This window comes from Triticum urartu, chromosome 7A, assembly GCF_056163025.1.
Source record: "Triticum urartu cultivar PI428250 chromosome 7A, HENAU_Tu73, whole genome shotgun sequence".
NCBI lineage: Eukaryota > Viridiplantae > Streptophyta > Magnoliopsida > Poales > Poaceae > Triticum > Triticum urartu.
Genome location: NC_141879.1, coordinates 272,286,510 through 272,308,260, shown reverse-complemented (window position 1 = coordinate 272,308,260; position 21,751 = coordinate 272,286,510). Strand labels below are relative to the sequence as shown.

Below are 21,751 nucleotides of genomic sequence, written 5' to 3'. Positions count from 1 at the left end.
TGAAGACACCAGAAGACCCTGGAGCCTTGGTCCCACCCCAGGTGGGTCCCATAGGGCCTAGGCGTCCTAGGGTTGTTGGCGCCTACAGGGGTGCCTAGTACCTGTGGGACCCTCCCGGCTGGCCTCCAGTGCCTGATGCTCCATAAATACCCTAAAACTTTCACCCTAATTATGGAGCATTTTTCATCGCCTCCACATCATGTTTCAGATGCAATCTTTGTTTTTGGCCTTGATCCAGAACTCTGCCGGAAGGGGAAACAATCTTCATCACCACGCTGCAAGATGAGTTGTATGTAGTCAACCCCCTGGATTACGGGTTCATGGTAGTAGCCAAAGTTGTAATCTCTCCACCTTGATGTTTTAGATGTTCAATACAATAGTGATATGAGCTACCCTAATGATTATGGTTTATCTGATGTACTCATAGTGATGATGTTGATCATGTTATTTATCATGATACTTTGTAAGTCATATGATCATGTCCTTACTCTTATGTTGTTTTGACAGAAAGACTGTAAGGGAGGCCCCTATAGTATAATTGGTGCAACAAGCCAAAATAGCAAGTACCATGCCTTAAATCTGGATGGTTGGGAAGGCAGCAGCCCCTTTCCACCACTAGGCTATGCCTTAGTCTGCTCCTTGCTCTTATGTCAACTCATTTCATCATGCTTTGGTCAATGTGTGGGAGAATAATATAAGGCAAATATATATATGCATTGTCATAATTCATTAATTTTCCAAAATGCGGCAGGTGTCATTGTTAACCATGATTCTTTGTTAGTATTTGATCATGCATTTAATTTTACTCTTATGTCAACACGCGGCGGTTGTGGCTACACGCAGCCAACGTGCATGGTCCACACATCCACACGTGGTAGCACGCTGTAGCTGCAACCATGAACTCCAGCGAATGGTCAGAGCAGGAACATGGGCGGTGTCTAGCACATGCCGGCGAGTTCCTATCCAACCCATGGAAGCTCCTCTCCGACCTCGCATATCGCGGGAGATGAAAGAGAGAAGGAAAAAAATAGGTGAGGCTATATGCGGGGCCAAGTGGGTGGAATGGATTTTGGGCTGACGTGACAGGCATGTTCGTGTGCATACGAGCCTCCCCATATCCGCCCCATATATGGACTGACTTTGGGGAGTGTTGGATAGCCCAGGTGTTTTAGGAGGCTTTGAGGAGTCCGGTTGAATGGCCTATTTTTCTTCTCTCTCATGTTCAGACCCTGACCGAGCTATCCGCCCGGACATTTAGAAAACCTTTGAGGAGTTTGGTTGTAGATGTTCTTAGTCCACTTTCACAAATGTCAGATATGTGAGTGTCCACGAATGCTAAATATGTGGTGATTACATTGCCTAAGGTCTTGATTTCAAGTCCTGCCTTTCGCAATTTATCCAAAAATTGTTGTTTCCCTCCTCTATGTCCACGTATAGTCCTCTTGAGTCATACCTCTGAGTCTATTCACATGTTAAACTTCCCACGTCAAACATGAGAGGCGTGTTGAAGTGTATATGTAGATTGCCTAGCCCTTTCCATCAATTCATACTTTTGGTTGTATTGCCTAGTGCATGAAGCTTAACATGGTATCATGGCATAAGGTCTTGAATTCAAGTCATAGAGTTTGTAATTTATCCAAAAATCAATATTCCCTCCTTTATATCCACGTATAGGCCTCTTGAGCCATACCTCTGAGTCTATTCATGTGTTAACTTCTTGGATCACACGTGAGAGGGGTGTTGAACTGTATATGTGGATTGCCTGGCCCTTTCCATAAGTTCGGACTTTTGATTCTGTTGGCTAGTGCATGAAGATTAACACCCCTGACTAAGCATGAGATTGCGCGATTTCGATGCCTTGTAGCTGCATCTTTCAATTCTCCATCCATAGGTTCTGCTGGTTCTGCTACCGATTCTTCCAGCAATACGAGACCACCTTCTACACACGTAGGTACATCTTAGTGGATCCTTGATACTATAGCATCTTTTCATATGACACATGGTTCATCCACTTTGTCCTCTATTCAATCTCTCGATTCCCTCGCTCATGTTTTTATTGCTGTTTGTAGCTCTCACTCGGTTACTGGCTGAGGCATTCTTAACACTTCATTTGTTCATGTTACTGATGTTGCCCATGTTCCTTGACTTGCCATGCAGCTCACTTCTGGTGGTGATATTGTTGACTCTGTGTAAGTGCATCTAGTGCCACCCCTAGTTGGTTTTGGAGTATTGACGACAAACTTGGTTGAGGGACTAATGTGTTTGTGAGAATTGCAGGATAACACAGGTAGTAGTCCCTCATTGATTCGGTTTACCTACCAAAGATGGCCCCTAAAAATGTGTGAAGACATTGAAGACAATGGTGGAGATTCACATTGAAGACTATGACATGAGAAGACATTGCATGAAGACTATGGATTGCGAAGACATAGTTGTTTCGTAGTTTCCTTTTCTTCTTTAGGAACCACCGTACTGTTAAGTGGGGTCCAAGTGAACAAAGTCAGAGTGACTGAAGTGATGCTCAACCAAATCCTATGTCTTCTAGCGAAGACAATGAGAGCAAATCTTATCCAGAGCTGGATAAGTCAGCTTTACTTGTAGCCCAAGTCAAGCTGCCGCGTGTGTTTGAAACCTGACCGTTGGACACGTGTCAGTTCCCCTTAGTGACTCAGGGTAATTTCGGACAAATCAGGTCGAGTTGCCTCCTGGCTATAAATAGCCCACCCCTACACCATAAATTGGTGGCTGCTCAGAGTTAGTGCACGACTTTTGTCGTCTGAGAGCAACCCACCTCCGAAGCCTTTGAGAGAGAAATCCTAGCGAGGACAAAGCCCTAAACACCCAGAGCCAAAGAGTGTTAGGCATCACTGAAGTCTTTCTGTCTGCGTGATCTGAAGACTTGTTACACTTGAGGGTTGTGAATCCTCCAGCCGGTTAGGCGTCGCGTTCTGAGCATCCAAGAGTCATTGTGGATCGCCGGTGAACGAAATCTGTGAAGGTTTGGAAGTCTCCCTTGAAGACTTACCAAAGTGATTGGGCGAGGACTGTGTGTCCTTAGCTCAAGGGGAATAAGGTGAGGATGAGGTCTTCTGAGTTAAATCTCAGCCTCCCTAACCAGACGTACAATTGTCACAGCAACTCGAACTGGTCCAACAAATCCTTATCCTCGCCAAGCAACCTGGTTCTATCCTTTACCTCTCTTTACTTACTGTTTGTCTTCGTGAAGTCATTGCCTGCTTGCATGATCTGATTGACTTCACTGTGTGACAACTGTTTTTGTTTGGCTTCATACTATCTTCCATCCTGATCCATACTACCTAGCTGCTGATAGTCTTCGTGCTTTCACTTCATTGCTTACTTGACTATGGCTTGTCTAGTGTAGTCTACCTTCCGCTGCATATCAATAGGTTCATTTCTACTGTTTGTCTTCAAAGCCCTCGTGTTTTGAAGACTTTCATAAAAATTGCCTATTCACCCCCCTCTAGTCGATAACTAGCACTTTCACTCTGATTGTAGGGTCATTCTCGACTTTGACTCATGTTCCATTCTAGACCATCACAATATGCTCCCCTTGGTGCTGGCCCCCAGCGCCATGACTCCCAGGGCCTCTGGGAACCTAGCTGGCTTCACCTTCCCTCCACTGCCATCGTCGCCAGCCTTTTTGCCTCTGTTGCCTTTTCTATCAACTCTTTTTAGCAGTGGCATCATCGCTAGTGACTTCTATGGCTCTCATCTCTTGTCCTTAGTTTGACATGGCCTTCTTGGATCAGTCTCAAGTGGTGTGTCTTTAGACTGACAGGGCTTTCGGCTTGGCAAACAAGCCCAACTACCTTATCATCATAACGTGATTGTCTCTCGGTGCCCTTTTGACCTTGTTCACTCAGATTTGTGGTGCAACTCCTTTTGGCTGGAAAGGGGGTCATCCCTACTATATTATCTTTATAGATGATTTCTCTCGCCACACTTGAATATATTGTATGTCTTCTTGTTGTGACATTTTATATATTTATAAGAATTCCGATGCCATGGTTCATACTCAATTCTCCATGCCTATTTGTGTGTTCCGTGCTGACTCTGCTAGAGAGTATATATTGAAGATGTTGCTTGGAGGTCTTGCCGAGTAGGGTACTCTTTCTCAATTCTCTTGTCCCGGTGCTCATGCTTAGAATGGCATGGCCGAGCACAAACATTGTCACCTTCTTGATATGACTCATGCGTTGAAGATCGCCGCCTCTCTTCCGCCTCAATTTTGGGTTAAGCCTCTTTCCACTTCCACCTATATCATCAATCTTTGGCCATCCACTGCTTTGTAGGGTGGCGTTTCTTTCGAGTATCTTTTTGATCATTCTCCTAATTGTTCGGTGCTTCATTTGTTTATTTGTGTTTGCTATGTTCTTCTTGCCCCTCGTGAGTGCATCAAACTGACCACTCAGTCTGTCGAGTATGTCTTCTTAGGCTATAGTTATGAGCATAAGTGTTGTTGGGATCCTATAGATCATCAGATGCGGATTTCCTGGGATGTGACTTTTGATGAGTCTCGTCCCTTCTACCCGCGTCCATCTTCCTCAACCTTTTCAGCGGAGGGTATATCTCGTTCCCCACTTTTTCTGACACTCCTATCGCTCCCATTGAGGCATTGTCCATTTATCATATTTCCTTGCTTCTCCGACTATTGCAGTCACGACATTTCCGCCCATGGTTTCCTCACCTCGGTTGTCACAAGATTTTGCACCTTCCTCCTGGATGACTTCTCCATCTCCTTCACCGTAGTCTACCCCGTGATTCCTCCTTGTATTCTTCCATCATTTCCTCACTTTTGTGTTCTCCATTCGTGTGTTGTGGATGCGTTTATTGATGTGCTATCTTCCTCGTTTTAGCCTACTTATGGCTTGCATGCTTGTACGCTACCGCCTATTGATCGCCCCGATTTCTATGTCTGGCGTGCTATTCTTGAACCGACTTCTTATTGTGAAGTTGTTGTTCATCCTGCTGAATGGCAGCTTGTGATGGTAGAGGAGCTCTTGAATGCAACGACACGTGGGATCTTCTTTCTCTTTCTGCCTATGTCCGTCCCATCACTTGTAAATGGGTCTACAAGGTTAATAGACCCACTCTGATGGTTCTCTTGACCTTTACAAAGGTGGTCTTATGGCTCGTGGCTTTCAGTAGGAGCATGGTCATGATTACAATGAGACATTTTCTCATTTGGCTTATATGGCCACTAGTCGGACACTTCTTGTTGTGGCCTCTATTCGCCACGAGTTTGTGTCTCAACTTGATGTTAAGAATGCATTTCTTAATGGTGACCTTCATGATGAGGTTTACATGCAGCCCCCACCTCGGTATTATGTTCCCTAACAACATGGTCTATCGTCTCTGTCGCTCTATTTATGGCCTTAAGAAAGCCTCTTGCGCCTCATTGAGTGTTTTGCCTGGTGACTGCCACTGGGTTTTTAGCAAGTGCTCATGATCCACCGTTGTTTGTCCACCTTTTTTCTTGTGGTCAGACTCTCCTTCTTTATATGTTGACGACATGATCATCACTAGCGAGGATCCTGAGTATATTGCCTTTGTAAAGGCCCGTCTTAGTGAGCACTTTCTTATGTCTGATCTTGGCTCTCTTTGCTACTTCCTTGTGTTTGAGGTCTCTTTGACCTCTGATGGCTTTTCATTTCCCGAGAAAAGTATATCCAGGATCTTCTTGCTCGTGTTGCTCTCACCGATGAGCGCATTCTTGAGACTCTGATGGAGCTCACATGCTATCGATGGTGACCCCTTGTTTGACCTGACGTACTATCGCCATCTTGTTGGGAGTCTTGTCTATGTAGTTGTCACTTGTCAGGATATCTCTTATCCAGTTCATATTTTGAGTGAGTTTGTCTCTGGTCCCTCTTTGGTTCAGTATAGTCACCTCCTTCATGTTCTCTGATATCTTCATGGCACGATATCTCACCATCGGTTCTTTCCCCATTCCAGTTCATTACAGCTTCATGCCTATTTGGATGCTACATGAGCTAGCGATCCTCGGATCGATGTTCACTTTATGCTTACTGTTTTTTTCTTGGTGGTTCTCTCATTGCCTAGAAGACGAAGAACAGACTGTAGTTTCCCGTTCGAGTGTAGACGGTGACTTGTGAACTATGCCTCTTTTGAAGGTAGAGATTACTTGATTATGGCGGTTACTTCAATAGTTTGGTTGTTTATCACACTACACATACTCTGCTCTTGTCTGACAATATATGTTCTATTAATATTGCGTGCGATCCTATGAAGCATGAACTCACCAAGCATATTGGTGTTGATGCTTCTTTTGTGCTCGTTGGTTTGCAGGATCAGGTTATTGCTCTTTAGTATGTTCCTTCCGAGTAACACAGTTGGCGGATTTCTTTATGAAGGCCTAGACTAGAGCACAACACGACTTCTATCTCTCGAAATCAGAGTTGTTGATCCACCATGAATTTGAAGGGGGTGTTAGAGTTATATATATTTAGTAATGCACCTATTTGTATTTTCCCCGTTTTATAGTTAAGTTTTTTTTGACTATTGTACTACACCTATACGTGTATATATGCTAGCCTATGGCCACCTGGAAATACAAGTTGCATATTTCCTAACAGTAACCATAAATACCCTTCAAATGATAGTCCACTTGCTCATTCCACCTGTTGCAAGCCACTCTACTCAATTCGTCAGCCACCAAATATAAAGGGACATAAAATGCAAGAAAGGAAAGAAAAAGGTCTTGGGTGATTCCATGTCACTTCTTTGATTCTTTGAAGATCAAGAAGCACATTTCTTGAATCCATGATGCCAAAGTCCATATCTTTCACCATGATACGTCTCAAACATATGGATAATTTTTGTATGAATCACCCTATATTGTTATTAATTAGATACATTTTGGGAATAATTATTGTTGAATTTATTAGACTAACATATTAATCATGTGCCTAGTGCTAGTTCCTAATTTTGTTTTGGTATTTTTTGTAATTTCAGGAAAATCCCTAGAGAAAGTGTGAGAAAAATTAAAATTGAAATGGTTCGGGAAGTTTGAAGACACTAGAAGACCCTGGAGCCTTGGCTCCACCCCATGTGGGTCCCATAGGGCCTAGGCGCTCTAGGGTTGTGGGCGCCTACATGGCGCCTAATACCTGTGGGACCCTCCCGGCTGGCCTCCGATGCCCGATGGCCCATAAATGCCCAAAAACTTTCACCCTAATTATGGAGCATTTTTTCATCGCCTCCACATCACGTTTCCGAGGCAATCTTTGTTTTTAGCCTTGATCCGAAACTCTGCTGGAGGGGGAAGCAATCATCACCACGCTCCAAGATGAGTTGTGAGTAGTCAAGCCCCTCGATACGGGTTCATGGTAGTAGCCAAAGTTGTAATCTATCCACATTGATGTTTTAGATGTTCAATACAATAGCGATATGAGCTACCCTAATGATTATGGTTTATCTGATGTATTCGTAGTGGTGATGTTGATCATGTGACGAATTATTTCTTTATGTTTGAAATTGTATGCCTTTTGTTTGATCTATAGATTATTTCTTTCTAGTTGCTTGTCTACTCTTGGCTAGTTTAGATCGATAATCAATAGTGGAAGAGGTGTGCATAGTTGGGTTCACTCTTGCAAGTAACCGACCGCAGTGGCAGAAAGTGAAAAAGGCTTGTATTGAATTGTTGCCACCAAGGTTTAGGTTTAGTACAAGATTCATTGTCCCCTAAACATAGCAATATGTCATCTTGCTAAATGCAATTACTCATGTTTACATTTAAAGCCATATGATGTGAAGAGGATCTCCATCTATAGACAGGCTATTTAGCTATTAGATGCAGATAGGATCCCAGTTTAATAGTATTTGGGCTTATTGCCTATATAAGAGCTTACACATTCATTAATCTGGCATGAGCATGAGATATTTCATTGTGCACTTTTTCACATGATTATTTTACTTACCACACTTTTGTATTTTGCAAATTTAAACTTGGTGAACCTATGAACCCCAGTCCAAACACGTTGTTATATTTTTTTTAGTTTTGTTTTATTCCAAAAATAGAAAAAATATTCATCACACATCATCTTTTAGTTTCTTGTGCAACTAGTAAGACTAACAAGGTTGACACCCTTGTTAGAACTATTGGGGACACTAGTGAAGTTTTATTTTTGTTGCAAGCACTCAATTATTGCAGGATATATACCGTTATCTCCATGGATTGATATCTTGGTTTCTCATTGAGGGAAGACTTGTTGCGTACTTCATACTCCTACTCTAAGGAGTCCAACAAGGGTGCATACAACACAATCACACAACAATCCTATTCTTGTGTGAGATAGGACCTTTGATTCATGGAAGAGCTTTGCTTGAAGGTAATTTGAGGAGTTCCTATAAAGAACCTTGCTTTTTTGTTACTATTGGATGGTGTCATAGCCTAGACGGTTAGGAGTCACTTAGATCCTTCGATTACTTCGTGTGAATGATTACAAAATTTGTACAGGCTTGAAGATCACCTATTTGGTGAAGATCTACCCTTAGTGAGGATTCTTAATGCAAGCCATGATGTAATAGGTTGTATGTGCTTAATGGGTCACTTGGTGGGCGAAACATCTGGGATCATTGTGATCTTAGAACCTTGGATTCAAAGTTTCCATCGACATGGATTTAGGATTACGCCAACTATCTGAACCAAGGGAAAATATATTCGCATCACGAGCATTTACATTCTCTTAATCCTAGTCCCCTAGTTACTTGTAAGCTTTAATCTTCTGTTGTCTAGTACTCTTGACAGCTTGCTTCTTAAGTTCTTTGGGTTGCTTAGTCCTAGTTATGTTGTTCTAAAAACTACCAACAACATTGAAATTGGAGTAGAAATCTTTAATGGGACTATTCGCACCCCCCTCTAGCTCTTAGACCTCGATCTCGATAGTCAAATTTGAACTAAAACCACGACAATTTTTTCGATCGGAGAGAGTAATAATTATCAGGTTGCATGGCAGAAAAGTTGAAAGCAGAATTTGATGTTTACCTTTCTATGTGTATGATGTAATGAGGTAATTTATAACTTAAAGTTCAAATAATAGTAGTTGATAATAGTAAACTTGTAAGTTTGGTGTGGGCTAATGCATCAAATTTAAATATACAGTGGAGATAAAAAATAGAGAGACAAATACATCAAGTTTGAAACATGAATTCTAATTGAAGGTTCATAAAAGAACCGCAAATTGTGCAAATAAGACTTCTTTGATGGACCAGTCTCTCTAGATAGCACAAACTTATCCTTTATTGTCTTCATCCCCAATATTTCTACTCCTATCTCCACTAGTGATTACAAACCAATCGACTTAACTCTTCTCTATTAAACATTACGAGGCTACTGGCTAACAGGCTACATAATTTTTTCTTGAAACAAGCACACAATAACTAGTATGGCTTCCTTACGAAAGATCTATCCAAGATTGCTTGGAGTGGTTCAAAAATTTATATTAGTGCCACAAATAATAATAAAGAAGAGATCATAATCCTCAAGCTAGATATTGAAAAATCTTTTGACAAAGTTGAACACAATACCATACTGCAAATTTTGGGAGCAAAAGGATTTGGAACAAAATGGATCAACTGCGCCATTATGATTCTACCTTCAAGCACTCCATTGTCATGCTTAATGTTGTACCTAAGAAAAAAATTATTGCAAGACAAGCTGGGTGACCCCTTTCCCCCTCTCCTTTTTGTTCTAACAATCGATCTTCTTTAGTCTCAAAGAAGGCCATGTAGCAAGGGTTGCTCCAAAGTCCAAACTACTTTGTCTAATGCAAGATGCCATGATTTCACAATAAATAAACATATAGTTGATAACCTTATGGTCGTGCAAGCTGATGGTAAGCAGTTGGTATTTCTTAAAGACACTCTCCATACTTATGTTTGGATACACTTGGCTCAAAGATAACTATCAAAAACCATTATGATCCCAATCAATGTGCGACAGGGTAAAATGGAGGCTCTAATAAGAACCCTCAAATGCAAAGGAGAATTCCCTTTGACATATTTCGGTTCCCCACTTGGGATACCAAGCGAAGAGTTGAAAATTTCTCACTTATGGTGCAAAAGATTGAAATAAGACTATGCTTCGGGGTCATCAAACGTAATTCTATAACTTGCAATTGTAAAGGTAAATTTCAGATACATCAAAAAATATGTCAAGGTTCCAGATATTTCAAGATTTGTACTTGCCCCTCAGGCGATGGAAAGATACACTTTGGGCCCACTCGTTATCACGGTGTCCAACGTTGCCTAGCCATGTATTGTGACCAAAGAGTTAGTTACGAGGATACTAGAATATGGAGAAGAGAAAATAGTACAAACAAGTAGCGAGGATACTTAGGTATACTGATCAAGGAGTTGATTATAGGGTATGTCAAAGTCTCGCCTCGGGTTGTGTAATGTACCGTGTGGCAAAAGGAATTGCATGTGATGATAGAAGGTTTGCTCGATAAGGATCTTCGATGATATGTGAGATTTGTTATGTGTGACCAGATCTCGTTGACGATTATTAATCGGAAGGTTTTCCGGACATGTCCACATATGCTCGAACATTTCACATGCTTAACATAGAGCAACATTTAGGAATAGTATGATTTTATGGAGAATGAGAGAGAAGGGTTTCGAAAGTGTTTTGAAGGATCTTGGAAGTGTTCTGGTGATATTCAGAAGTGTTTCGGGAAGTACTGAAAGGTTCTAGAATATGATTGAAGCTTGTGAAAGTTTTGGAAGGTTTTGTAATGTTCTAGAACATTCGAGAAGACCCTCTGCCTGCTTGCACCCCCTGTTTGCTTGAGGGGCAAGGCAGCCTGGTGGGGGCAATGTGGTGGAGTTAGACTCCATCAACGAGTCCCTGGTGGAGTGCGAATCCCCCTAGGGTTGGCCGCCTCACCCCTTGGCCACTTATAAATAGAGGGCAGGGTACATAGGGAGGGCACCCCAAGCCGCCCCGGCCACCACACCCTCATGTTGGGCGCCACCTCCCCTCCCTCTCCTCTAGATTGGATATAGTGCTAATTACCAGTGTGTTGCTGCTACTCCATCTTGTAGTTTCCCACTGCTCTTGGTATGCTGGTCTACATGTGTATGAGTGGATACCTTGGAGATGTCATACACACTGGCGTTTGATCGGGCAAAATTATGCAAGGAGAACAACCTCGTGGATGAGTGGTATAACCTTGATGCGGGATTCAGAGGACTTCATTAACATCACCAACTTCTTGTTGCTTTGACGTGATTCTTGGGGGTCTAATTTCCTTGCTTGCAACTCAATGGTGTATCTTGGTTTGGTCCATGCATGGTAATTTTGTTTTGTTTTGCGTAGCATGTTCTCCAACATCACGATCCTCAACTTTTCTGTCTTCTAGGGGGCAAAGCTTCATATTGTCTAGTCGATTTTATCTTCCATGTCTCTTTTTATGATGTGCACCTTAGATAGTTCATAGATAATCAAGGTACAGGTAATTAAATACCTTAGTCACCTTCACAAACTAGCATCTCAAGGACGAGATGGACTTCATGGCGCGGGTTGAGAAGCCTATGATTCAGAGTGTGAGATGGTATGTTGGTGGGCCTCTGCCCGTGCAGGAGCAATGGAACCTCATACATCACGGGTTTGATAAAAGGCCATTACACTTCCTTCAAGTAATTAGTGTGTTAGCATCAAGGCCATGTTGGAAATATGCCCTAGAGGCAATAATATTGTATTATTATATTTCTATTTTCATAATTAAGAATTTATATTTTATGATATAACTGGTATGATCCTAGAATCAATGGTTCAATGGAAAACTCATATGCATTGTGGAATGATAAACGGTAAGTATAGGTTCCTAGTCTTGCCTCTAAAACAGGTTCAGGTGTTGTTGATGATCACGTTTTCCGGATCTTAGGATGTCGTTAAGTGTAACGATCGTCCTAAAAGAACATTGAGAGTATGATGTTAGAAGAATGATCATATTGAATCGACCCAAACTTGTTTGTTATACTTTGAGATAATATCATCTGAAATCAATTGTTATAACTCGGAGTGTTAGTATGTGTTTTAGTTCCTTAGACCATGAGAGTATCGTAGTCACTTCCTATAGTACAGTGAACTTTAGGGTTGCTCAAACTTCATATGTAACACGGTGATCGAATGACAACTTACAGGTCCATCAGAAAGTTTGACAAGAGACTAGATAGTCGAGAGTGGGATTTGCTCCTCCGACGATGGAAATATATTCTTAGGACCCTCTCGGTGTGACGGCATCAATCATCATATGGCCAGACACAGGTGACTACGTCACGGGGATGCTGGAACACTTCAACGAGAAAGTAGAACAAAACCGGTAACGAGGATGACGGTATAATGATCATGTGCATGACTCAAGAGGATACCGACACACCTCGGGTTTTGTAAAGTATCGCAAAGCAAAGGGAACATCACATGATAACCAAAGGTTCACTCGAATGCCATTCGTGTAATCATAGGGATCGATATGGACGTCCCCGGTTCCGCTATCGATCATTGAATGAAGGAATTTCGTTCATGTCTATGATTTACCGAACCTACGGGATCACAAGCTTAAGGTAATCATGATCTCCTAAGTGTTAGTAGGATGAGAGTATCGAGGATTTATATGTGCAATTGTTTCATTAATATTCGGAATAGTTTCAAGAGGAACAGGTAGTGTTTCGGGGTCACCAGAAGGGTTTCGGAGTTTATCGGGCAATACCGGATATTATCGATAAATAATGTATAGGTGGAAAATGTTTCCAGATGTGTTACATTAATAGTAAAATTCTCTAATGATTGTTAGAGGGCTTTTATATTTAATTTAATATCAACGGGCCTTAAAAAGCCTAGTGGTGGAAGGAGTATTGGGCCACCGTGGCCCAATAGGAAGTGCCCCCCCCCCTCCTTTTGGGGCCCCCGAATTGGACTAGGGGAGGAGTTGAGGAGTCCAACTCCTCCCCCTTGGTCAGCACCCCAAGGAGGGTCTTTCCCTCCTTGGTGGAAGCCAGTCTCCCCCCTCTAACCTATATATACTTGAGATATTGGCCCTTTTGATGATACAAGTTTTGGAGCCCCCTCTAGTTCTAGTTGATCTAATTTGAGGTAGACCTAGTTCCTCTAATCTTCATAATTAGAAGCCATGTGTGGTTCTAATCTCCTCCCTCTAATTCTACAGCGACGATTTGCCCTGGACGGCAAAGCGCTGCCGGATCATGAAGACCGTATGCTTGCAACCAAGTACACATGTCGTGATTTTGGTCTTCTGTTCGAGGGATCGTCATCAACGTTTCAAGGGACTCAAAGTACGACCTATACCGACTCATCTACTTCCGCTGCATTTCGGAGTCAGTAAAAATTGTTGATCCAAACCTTATATGCATCTTCATATTGTTCCTAGGTGATCGTAGGGCAATTTTTTTTCTACTATGTTTCCCAACATGACATACCAATGAAGATGGGACAATAGAGTTTCCACATCTTCTAGCAACGAGGCTTTTCGTGTTGGAACAGAGTAATACAATGTCTTCCCCTAGGCCAGGAGGGCCTCCACTTCAAACACAGGACCAAAGCCCTACTATCTAGTTCGAGACATGAGGTGCAGTGAAATCACATATTGTTAATGGACTTCGTCAGATTGCAACCATGGTCGCCCCACCTAGCAGCTTAAGGACGAGTTGCATCTCTAGGAGGGGTGTGATGTTATGTACATTAGTACATGGCCCTACCATGGCAACTCCCAATTATGATATTAAAGAGATACCAATTCCTATGTTAAGTAGTGTATTGTTTAATCTAAAAATATATCTTTCAGCTTGCTACTTAGATTGGATGGTTAGTCCTCTAATAAAAAGGACTCCCTACGAGGAATAAAGCAAGCTAGAATCAGAAGAATAACACTTATATTGTCCCTCCAGCGCAAGAGCCCTTCCTCTACCTCCCTATAACCTTAGCACACAACAAGATTCCTCACATGTATATTGTGATCAATTTGAGAATCATGTGCATCAGTATTGAGATAATTTACATGTACCCCCTCTGCATATTAGTTTTATCTTAAGTTAAATTTTGAATACTTTGACCAAGTTTACAATACCAAATCAATACCATCAGATTCATCATTAAATATATTTTCACATTATATATACTTGTCAACTGTAAATGTTCATACTGTTTTCAATAAACTCAGTCAAACTTTATAAAGTTTGACTTAGGTCAAACCTATATGCAAAGTAAATAATAACAGAGGGAGTATATGTAGTTAGGCTCATGAATTCAATTGGCAGATAGCACATGAACAATAAGTTGTTTAATTACTCATATGTGTACCCAAAATAACATATACATAATACAAACATGAATCTAACTATGAAGCTGGTAGAATAATTAATTAACCTAACATGTACACACATACATACATATTCCTTACCTGTATATTGCAATAACCCCTGGAATCTCGTGCTGCTATATTCAGATCATCAATTACCGTGTCGGGAATGTCCTTGCATCGACCAAAAATTTGCTCAACGCTGCAAAAAATAAAATAGAAATAGGAAATTTAAAGTGAATCTAGTGTAATAACATACTGTAGTAAATACTTTGTATCTGTTAACAAGGTAAGAAAAACTGATCCGATAACTTCACACTAGAACACGATTGATCGGCACTAGCTTCACAAAAGGGCTTTTAAAAAAAATCAAGGGCAGTTTCACTATCAGAACTATATATGTATGCTAATGCTAATAAAAGAGAATGGCATAATCTGCGTAGAAAAGTATACAGTGGTGGTAGAAATGCAATAATTTGCACTTATATACGAGTGATATTATGCATGTATTCGAACTAGTGTGTGTTCTTTTAAGGTTGGCACACAAGTAGTACGTACTGGGGGCAACATGTACACAGTTAACAGTAACTTATAACAGTCTTACAGCAGGATTGCTGCATCTCATATTTAGCTGCTGAATGTATATTACGGAAAAAGGCACTCGCGACGTGCAGGTGCAGTGGGAGCTTTTAGGCACAGAGAAATATTTAACTAGACTGACAGAAGGACGCCCAGCTTAATTTTGCCAAAATTCCAATGATACGCCTGTGGGAAATAAATCATTCTCCGTGGAAACAAAGAAATGCAACATAAAATCAGAGAAAAATAATCCGGCGTGGCTATGGGCAGCTACATATCATATTTTTGGTCGGGCTATATACGCACAGATCCTTCAGTTTGAGAACTAAACATCGCGAACTCGGGCTCCTAAACACGATCCGCGGCAGTTGGCAATGATTTTCTAGACCAAACTGTGTGTGCTCGGCCGAAACAAGAACATGCAAGAGCGCCGGTGCAAGATAAAAGGCAAAAGTACTAGCTGCCAAGAACAGCAGAAAACACACGGATACTTACAAAAGATAGCTGACTAGAGAAAATTTAGATTAGTATAAAGTATACATACGGATATACGGTATACCTGGTGTCGGAGGAGACGAACTCGTAGAGGCGGCCGGCGGGAGAGAAGACAACTAGCGCAACCTCGGCGTCGCAGAGCACGGAGAGCTCGAAGGCCTTCTTGAAGAGCCCGCTCCGCCGCTTGGAGAAGCGAACCTGCCGGCTCGTCCTGTCCTCTATCCGCCGCAACTCCACCCTCCCCCGCTTCCTCTTCATCTTCCCTCCTCCCTCCTCCACCGCCGCCGCCGCCGCCTTCAAACGCTCATCCTCCTCCTCCTCCTGCTGCTGCTGCATCCTCCTCCTCCCCACATCCTCCGCCATTCCCAGCCAAGGCCCTAGCTAGCTAGCTACCCGTCAAAACGCAGCCGAGCGAGCAGCCGAGGAGGCTGGTGGCAGCTGGTCAGAAAGATGGGGAGAATTAACTTGGGAGGGGGGGAGAATGAGAGAGATTCAAGCGAAAGCTGTGGAGGGCAGGACGAGGGGCTCCATGGGCCTGTCCATCGGATGGGTACGGCACCAGTTGCGGGACACGGGTCCCTGGCCCCCCTCGGCGCCAAAACTTGAGAATTCGGGCTGAGAACCCCCAACACGTGTAGCTTCGCAGCGGCGCAACAACGCTGTTTCGCTGTTTTGTGTCTCGCTGACCTTGTGGGCCTATCTTTGTTGGATCTGAATTGGACGGTTCGGATCACATGTCTTCGTTACGAGCGATCAACGGTTCAAGCAGCAAGAAAAAAGAGAACAGGTCGATTCTGGTGGAGAGAGACAGAGAGAGAGAGAGAGAGAGCGCGCGCGCAGATGTTTCATTTTATTTCGTAAGTATATGCAATACAGCAAATAGAGCATGCTACCGATCGGCATGAGCGGTTAGCGGTCTCATTACCAACAATCAACAAACAGGACATAGTACTAATCTGAACATGAATAACCAAGAGTTTGCCAGAATTTGCATAAAAATGAATTATGCATCATTCTCCATAATGTAAAATTATCACAAGTGATTTTGGTACTTACACAAGGTGAAGAGATCGGAAGGAAGGGATGTCTTCTTTGTATCAGACGGTTTGCTGTTCTGCTATGATGGTCCTTTCTTTTTGAGAAAATGCTATGATGGTTCTTGGGGTCTTAGCTTGATGACTTCTCGACTGTCTACTATAACAAGATTTGTCTGACTTCAAGCATGAAAAAAAGAGTTTGTATGACTCCCGTGAGGAAGGGGCGATGATTGCCCCATTGAGTCCTCCCGTGTTTATAGTGTTGCCAGGTGCCCTAGGGACATGGATAAAATATATTTTTATTACTTCCTATGTTCTTTATGTTGGCATGATGTTTGATGGTCGAAAGTTTTTCTGAAGAAAAGAAAAGCCAACAAACACCCGAAGAGATGAGTGTTGCCAATTGACAACTAGCTATCACCTTCTAACCTAATTCTAACTGTGATTAGAGGACGCTCCGCATGATGATGTATTCGTGTGTGTTTGTGTATTTTCCTTTTATCCGCAAAATTAAGCATTGAGCACAATGAATGATGTGCCCTTGGGTTTCTAGGCCTTTTTTTTCCCGAATCAATCTATTCCTTCCACTCCCGAGGACCCGCCTCCCCTGTTCGCCACTCCAACAACTGACAATAGGGTGGGGAGTTTCGAGGGGCATTTAGATTACAGCCGGGGGCTGCCCTACTAATTAATTGACGTTGACTATTAGAGTTGGCATGCGTTTGGAGGATACCAAAATATCGGATCCACGCCAATATTTCAGCAGCCGGTTTACTCTGTATGCCCGCGCGTTGGCAAATCGCTGGCAGCGAAAACCTGCTCCACATTATTGGGGTGACCAATTTTGGCAAGGCTACCATAGGCGTGAACCAATCAGCCTCCTGGTGCCTCGATTCAGCTAGTAGTTTACGTTAGAGTTTATTATTTCTCTTGGAGCGGTGAGGTGGCGGATGGTGGCGCTTCATCTTCGAGCTGATCTTTCGGGCTCCGATCCTCCTTGAGTTCGTTCATTGGAACATAGTTGATGGAGTTTTGACATAGATTCATGCAGTCTTATTGGGACAATAAGGTTAGGGTTTCTCACCATGTGTGCAAGACAACGAGATTTGATGGCATGCGCTTCAAATCAATTTATGGTTTCAATGGTGACGACTACAGGTCGAGAATGTTGGTGGTTAGGGGCACTTGTATGAAGATTTCTTGATAGGCCGGCTCCATTAAGGGAGCGATGGCGGCAGCTTGTTCATGATTAAAAAAAAGAGAGAATGATGTGCCTTCTCTTTGTGTGGAAAAAGATGGAATCGATTGATGAAAGAGACCCCCACACCTTTGCAACATGCACTTGTATCCTAACAATTGGACGGACCTAATCAAGTTGCACAAGAGAGTGAGTTAAAGGGAATATATATCACCAGCCAAGCACGATGTCAACCTGAAAAGAGCATCATATCTGAAAATGAAATAGGGGAGATTTGGTTTGTTTGGCACTACATGGGGTAAGATATTTGACATAACGTGCTCAAGTAGAAATTTTGTTTTTTTTCCTTCTTTGGCTTTAGCGAGACAAGAAGATGTACAGCGACCAGCACCATTAGTCCAACATCTTTAGGCACGCAACGACACAACGGTTACATTTGCTGGTTTCTTTACTTGGTGCAAAAATATCCATTGAACAGGTAGATGGGATAGGAGAAGAAAATTGAGGTCGTAGCCAAAGTTTTATTGCCAAGACAAAATCACCCCAAATGCTAATTCCGAAGAAGAGAAATGGGCTAGAGACAATATACTGCTGCTGCTGCTGCACAACAAAATACAATACGAAACTAAACTTCAGCCACGTACAAACTAACAGAGTACAACAGAAGGAAGAGCTCCAAAAGGTTTGCAATCCGAATCATCTATATCCGACGAAGAACCTTCTCGGCAGCCTCCACGGTTTTCTCAATGTCTAGGGTTGTGTGTGCCAAGCTTGTAAAACCTGCCTCGAACTGGGATGGTGCCAAATACACGCCTTCTTCCAGCATTCCACGGTGGAACCTCCCAAACTTTGCGGTGTTGCTCTTCTTGGCGTCATCAAAGTTGTGCACTGGGCCACCTGCGAAGAAGAATCCGAACATGCCTCTGATGTGTCCTCCACACATCTCGTGCCCTGTTTTAGCACCCGCATCCAATATACCCTGGACAAGTTCACCGGTGACCTTGTCTAAGTATTCATAGGTGCCAGGCTCCATCAGACGCTTGAGAGTGTGGATTCCGGCAGTCATAGCTAGAGGGTTTCCACTCAGGGTTCCTGCCTGGTACATTGGTCCTGCTGGAGCAACCATCTCCATGATATCCTTCCGCCCACCATAAGCACCAACTGGAAGACCACCGCCAATAATTTTCCCCAAGGTTGTCACGTCAGGGGTGATTCCAAAGTACTCTTGTGCCCCACCATAAGCTAAACGGAAACCAGTCATCACTTCATCAAAGACCAGAAGTGCACCGTCTTGTTTGGTCACCTCACGGAGAGCATTTAGGAAAGCAGGCTGCGGAGGAATGAAGCCAGCATTGCCGACAACCGGCTCAAGGAAGACTGCAGCAATTTCCCCTTTGTTATCCTCAAACAGCTTTTTAACTGCCTCAGCATCATTATAAGGTGCTGTTAGAGTCCCAACAGTGGCTCCCTTAGGCACTCCAGGGGAGTCTGGGAGGCCGAGGGTGGCAACACCACTGCCTGCTTTAACGAGGAAGGAATCTGCATGGCCATGGTAACAGCCTTCAAACTTGAGGATCTTTTCCCTCCCAGTGAATGCACGCACAAGGCGGAGTGCTCCCATGCAAGCTTCTGTTCCTGAGTTTACAAAACGAACCATTTCGATACTCGGCACAGCGGAGATGACCATTTGAGCCAACACATTCTCCAACGCACATGGAGCACCAAAGCTAGTTCCCTTCTTCAGAGTTTCAATAAGTGCAGCATTCACCTGAATTAAACACAAGCATTTAGTAACGCTGAATTTGGTTCAGAATGGTCAGTCAGTTTCTATCTTGCGATTTCCAAATAAAGCAAGATATGTTTAGTCCTAACTTCATGATTCCTCAAAAGTTTTGAACTGAGATAGTATTAGGCGATTCCAGCAGTTTGATCACACAATCTAATGAATAACACATGTACTTAAGCTAGTGGTATTTCTTTTATGGAAAAAATGGTGATTAGTCAAATTAATCCTACCGAGTACAACAAAGAAATTACCAAGCCTTTCAATCATCAAATATTCACTCTGGGCAACAATAAAGCAGTTCAAAATATATAGGTAGAAACATTCCACCCCATACATTTTATGAAATACTCCCTCCGTCCCAAAATAAGTATCGCGGATTTAGTACAACTTTAATACAAAGTTGTACTAAGTCAACGGCACTTATTTTGGGACGGAGGGTAGGATGTACCTCGTCATCTGCATGACCAATGATTGCAGGACCCCAGGAACCAACATAATCAATATATTCATTTCCATCAACATCCCACATATGAGAGCCCTTCACAGAATCAAAAACTATGGGCTGCCCGCCGACTGATTTGAAGGCACGGACTGGTGAATTAACACCTCCAGGCATCAATTCCTGTGAAGAAGTGAGACATCAATCAGTAAAACACCCACATCAGATAATAATGAAAATAAAATGTGAGTAAGATCTCAAATAATAGAAGAATGTAACGATGCTCTGGATGAGGATGGACTGCGCCATCTCATGATAGTTCACTAAATCCAAACAGAGCAGCACCAAACAGTTCAACATCTGTCAACGCACTATGCCAACTACTTATCTAAGACCAAAAACATGACTAAGAGCATGGTTAAATGCACTGCCCACTTTTACATTTCTCGGATCCAACTACTTATGGCAACCATTCCACCTTATATTCTCATCATGGTTGTAAATGCAGGTAGCAGAATCAAACATGCACGTAGTTGCCCACCATGTACACAGAGACTAATTCTGTGCGTGAAACTTGACGATCGATGTTGTGTCTATGCTAATATTTCTGCCTACACCTAGCAATCTGGTCTAAGAATACAGTTGACCTTGACCTTGCCAAATGCTGACATTGCCCATCTAGGCAGCACAAGGGCCCTGATTTTCAACCTCTAATCTAGTCATACTACGCCTTCAATTCGCATACCAGACACAAAAACATGCAAATTTTGTCCAAGTTTACCCGAGAACTTTTGAAGTTGGTCACACACGCACGCCTCTCCACAATTGCACTCAGAAAAAATCCGCATTTTCCTCCCCCGATGAACCGCGAAGAGAAAATCTCAAACGCGGCACTAAGAGAGAGAGAGAGAGAGAGAGAGAGACAGACACAGAGAGAGAGAAAGAGAGAAAGGGGAGATATAGCACCTTGGCAGCGTTGAAGATCTCCTCAGATTTCTGAACCGTGTAAGCCTTCTCGCCTAAGGAAACGGCCGCCCTCACCACCGACCGAGAGCGAGGCGCGCGCGAGATCTTAGGAGCGGCGACCGTCCGGATCGAGATGCCGGAGGCCACGGCGGCGGCGGCTGCTGCTGCTCCGGCCATGATGCTTCCTTCCTTCTCCCGCGATGTCGTCGGGTGCGGGGAGAAGATGAGGAGGGGATAAGAGAATTGGTGAGGGGTTTGGTGGGATTGGGTCTTAAGAACTCGGCCATGGCCCTGGCCCACGTGAGAAGAACGTCGTCTTTTTCTTGTGAGAAGATAGGTGTGTTGTACGGGCCAGATGGGCCTAAAGCTTAGGACCACATCGGCTTGTAAACTTGGGAGGGCCGCGCCGTTTCCTCCACAAGCAGCCCGCGTACAGCGGCAGACCCTATTTGTCGCTTCAGGCGCCCGTTGGGAAGTCCTATATGACGCTCTTTGCGTCAAGTTGGTGGAGCTTTGCACAGAGCTTCCAGTTGGCCGGCTTTCTATGCCGTTTTCTGTTTTGACTGTAGCGACAGAATGTGATCGAGTCCTGGCTGCAAAAAATGTGCCCTCGCGGGGTATCAAACCCAGTATCTCATCCCGAGAGAAAAGGTGATACAACCAGCTGAGCCAACGAGCTTTAGTGATTATAGGACAACACAACTACTAAGAATCGAACCCCAGCGCAGATTCAAAAAATTTCTGAAATTACGGACACAATTTTTCCTAAGATGGCGCAAATCATGAAAATCTGAAAACATTCTCTGAAAATCATGAACACTTTTTTGAAACTGGAACATATTTTGTAATTCCAAAACAAAATTTGGAAAAGAGAACATTTTTAAAAACTCC

At 43.1% G+C, this 21,751-nt stretch overlaps 2 protein-coding genes across 3 annotated transcripts in view; both read right to left on the bottom strand.

Annotated features, from left to right (window-relative positions):
• Positions 1-16,008, bottom strand: part of LOC125525434 (MADS-box transcription factor 51) — a 42,061-nt gene extending 26,053 nt beyond the window's left edge. Inside the window, exons 1-2 of one of the 2 annotated variants that reach the window (XR_015611561.1) lie at positions 15,499-16,008; positions 14,463-14,562 (exon numbers count right to left, since the gene is read on the bottom strand). Coding sequence is in view for 1 of the 2 variants with exons in the window: in XM_048690446.2 (XP_048546403.1) it covers positions 14,463-14,562; positions 15,499-15,797 (399 nt within the window). In the remaining variant the exon portion in view is untranslated. The remainder of the gene's footprint in view (positions 1-14,462; positions 14,563-15,498) is intronic. The other variant, XM_048690446.2, reaches the window with a different exon arrangement.
• Positions 16,009-18,170: 2,162 nt separating this feature from the next.
• LOC125518296 (glutamate-1-semialdehyde 2,1-aminomutase, chloroplastic) lies at positions 18,171-21,143 on the bottom strand. Its single transcript, XM_048683183.2, has 3 exons — positions 20,861-21,143; positions 19,904-20,077; positions 18,171-19,437 (listed from the first exon to the last, which is right to left on the bottom strand). The coding sequence occupies exons 1-3, from the start codon at positions 21,035-21,037 to the stop codon at positions 18,370-18,372; spliced, it is 1,419 nt and encodes a 472-aa protein (XP_048539140.1). The 5' UTR covers positions 21,038-21,143; the 3' UTR covers positions 18,171-18,369.
• Positions 21,144-21,751: the final 608 nt, after the last annotated feature.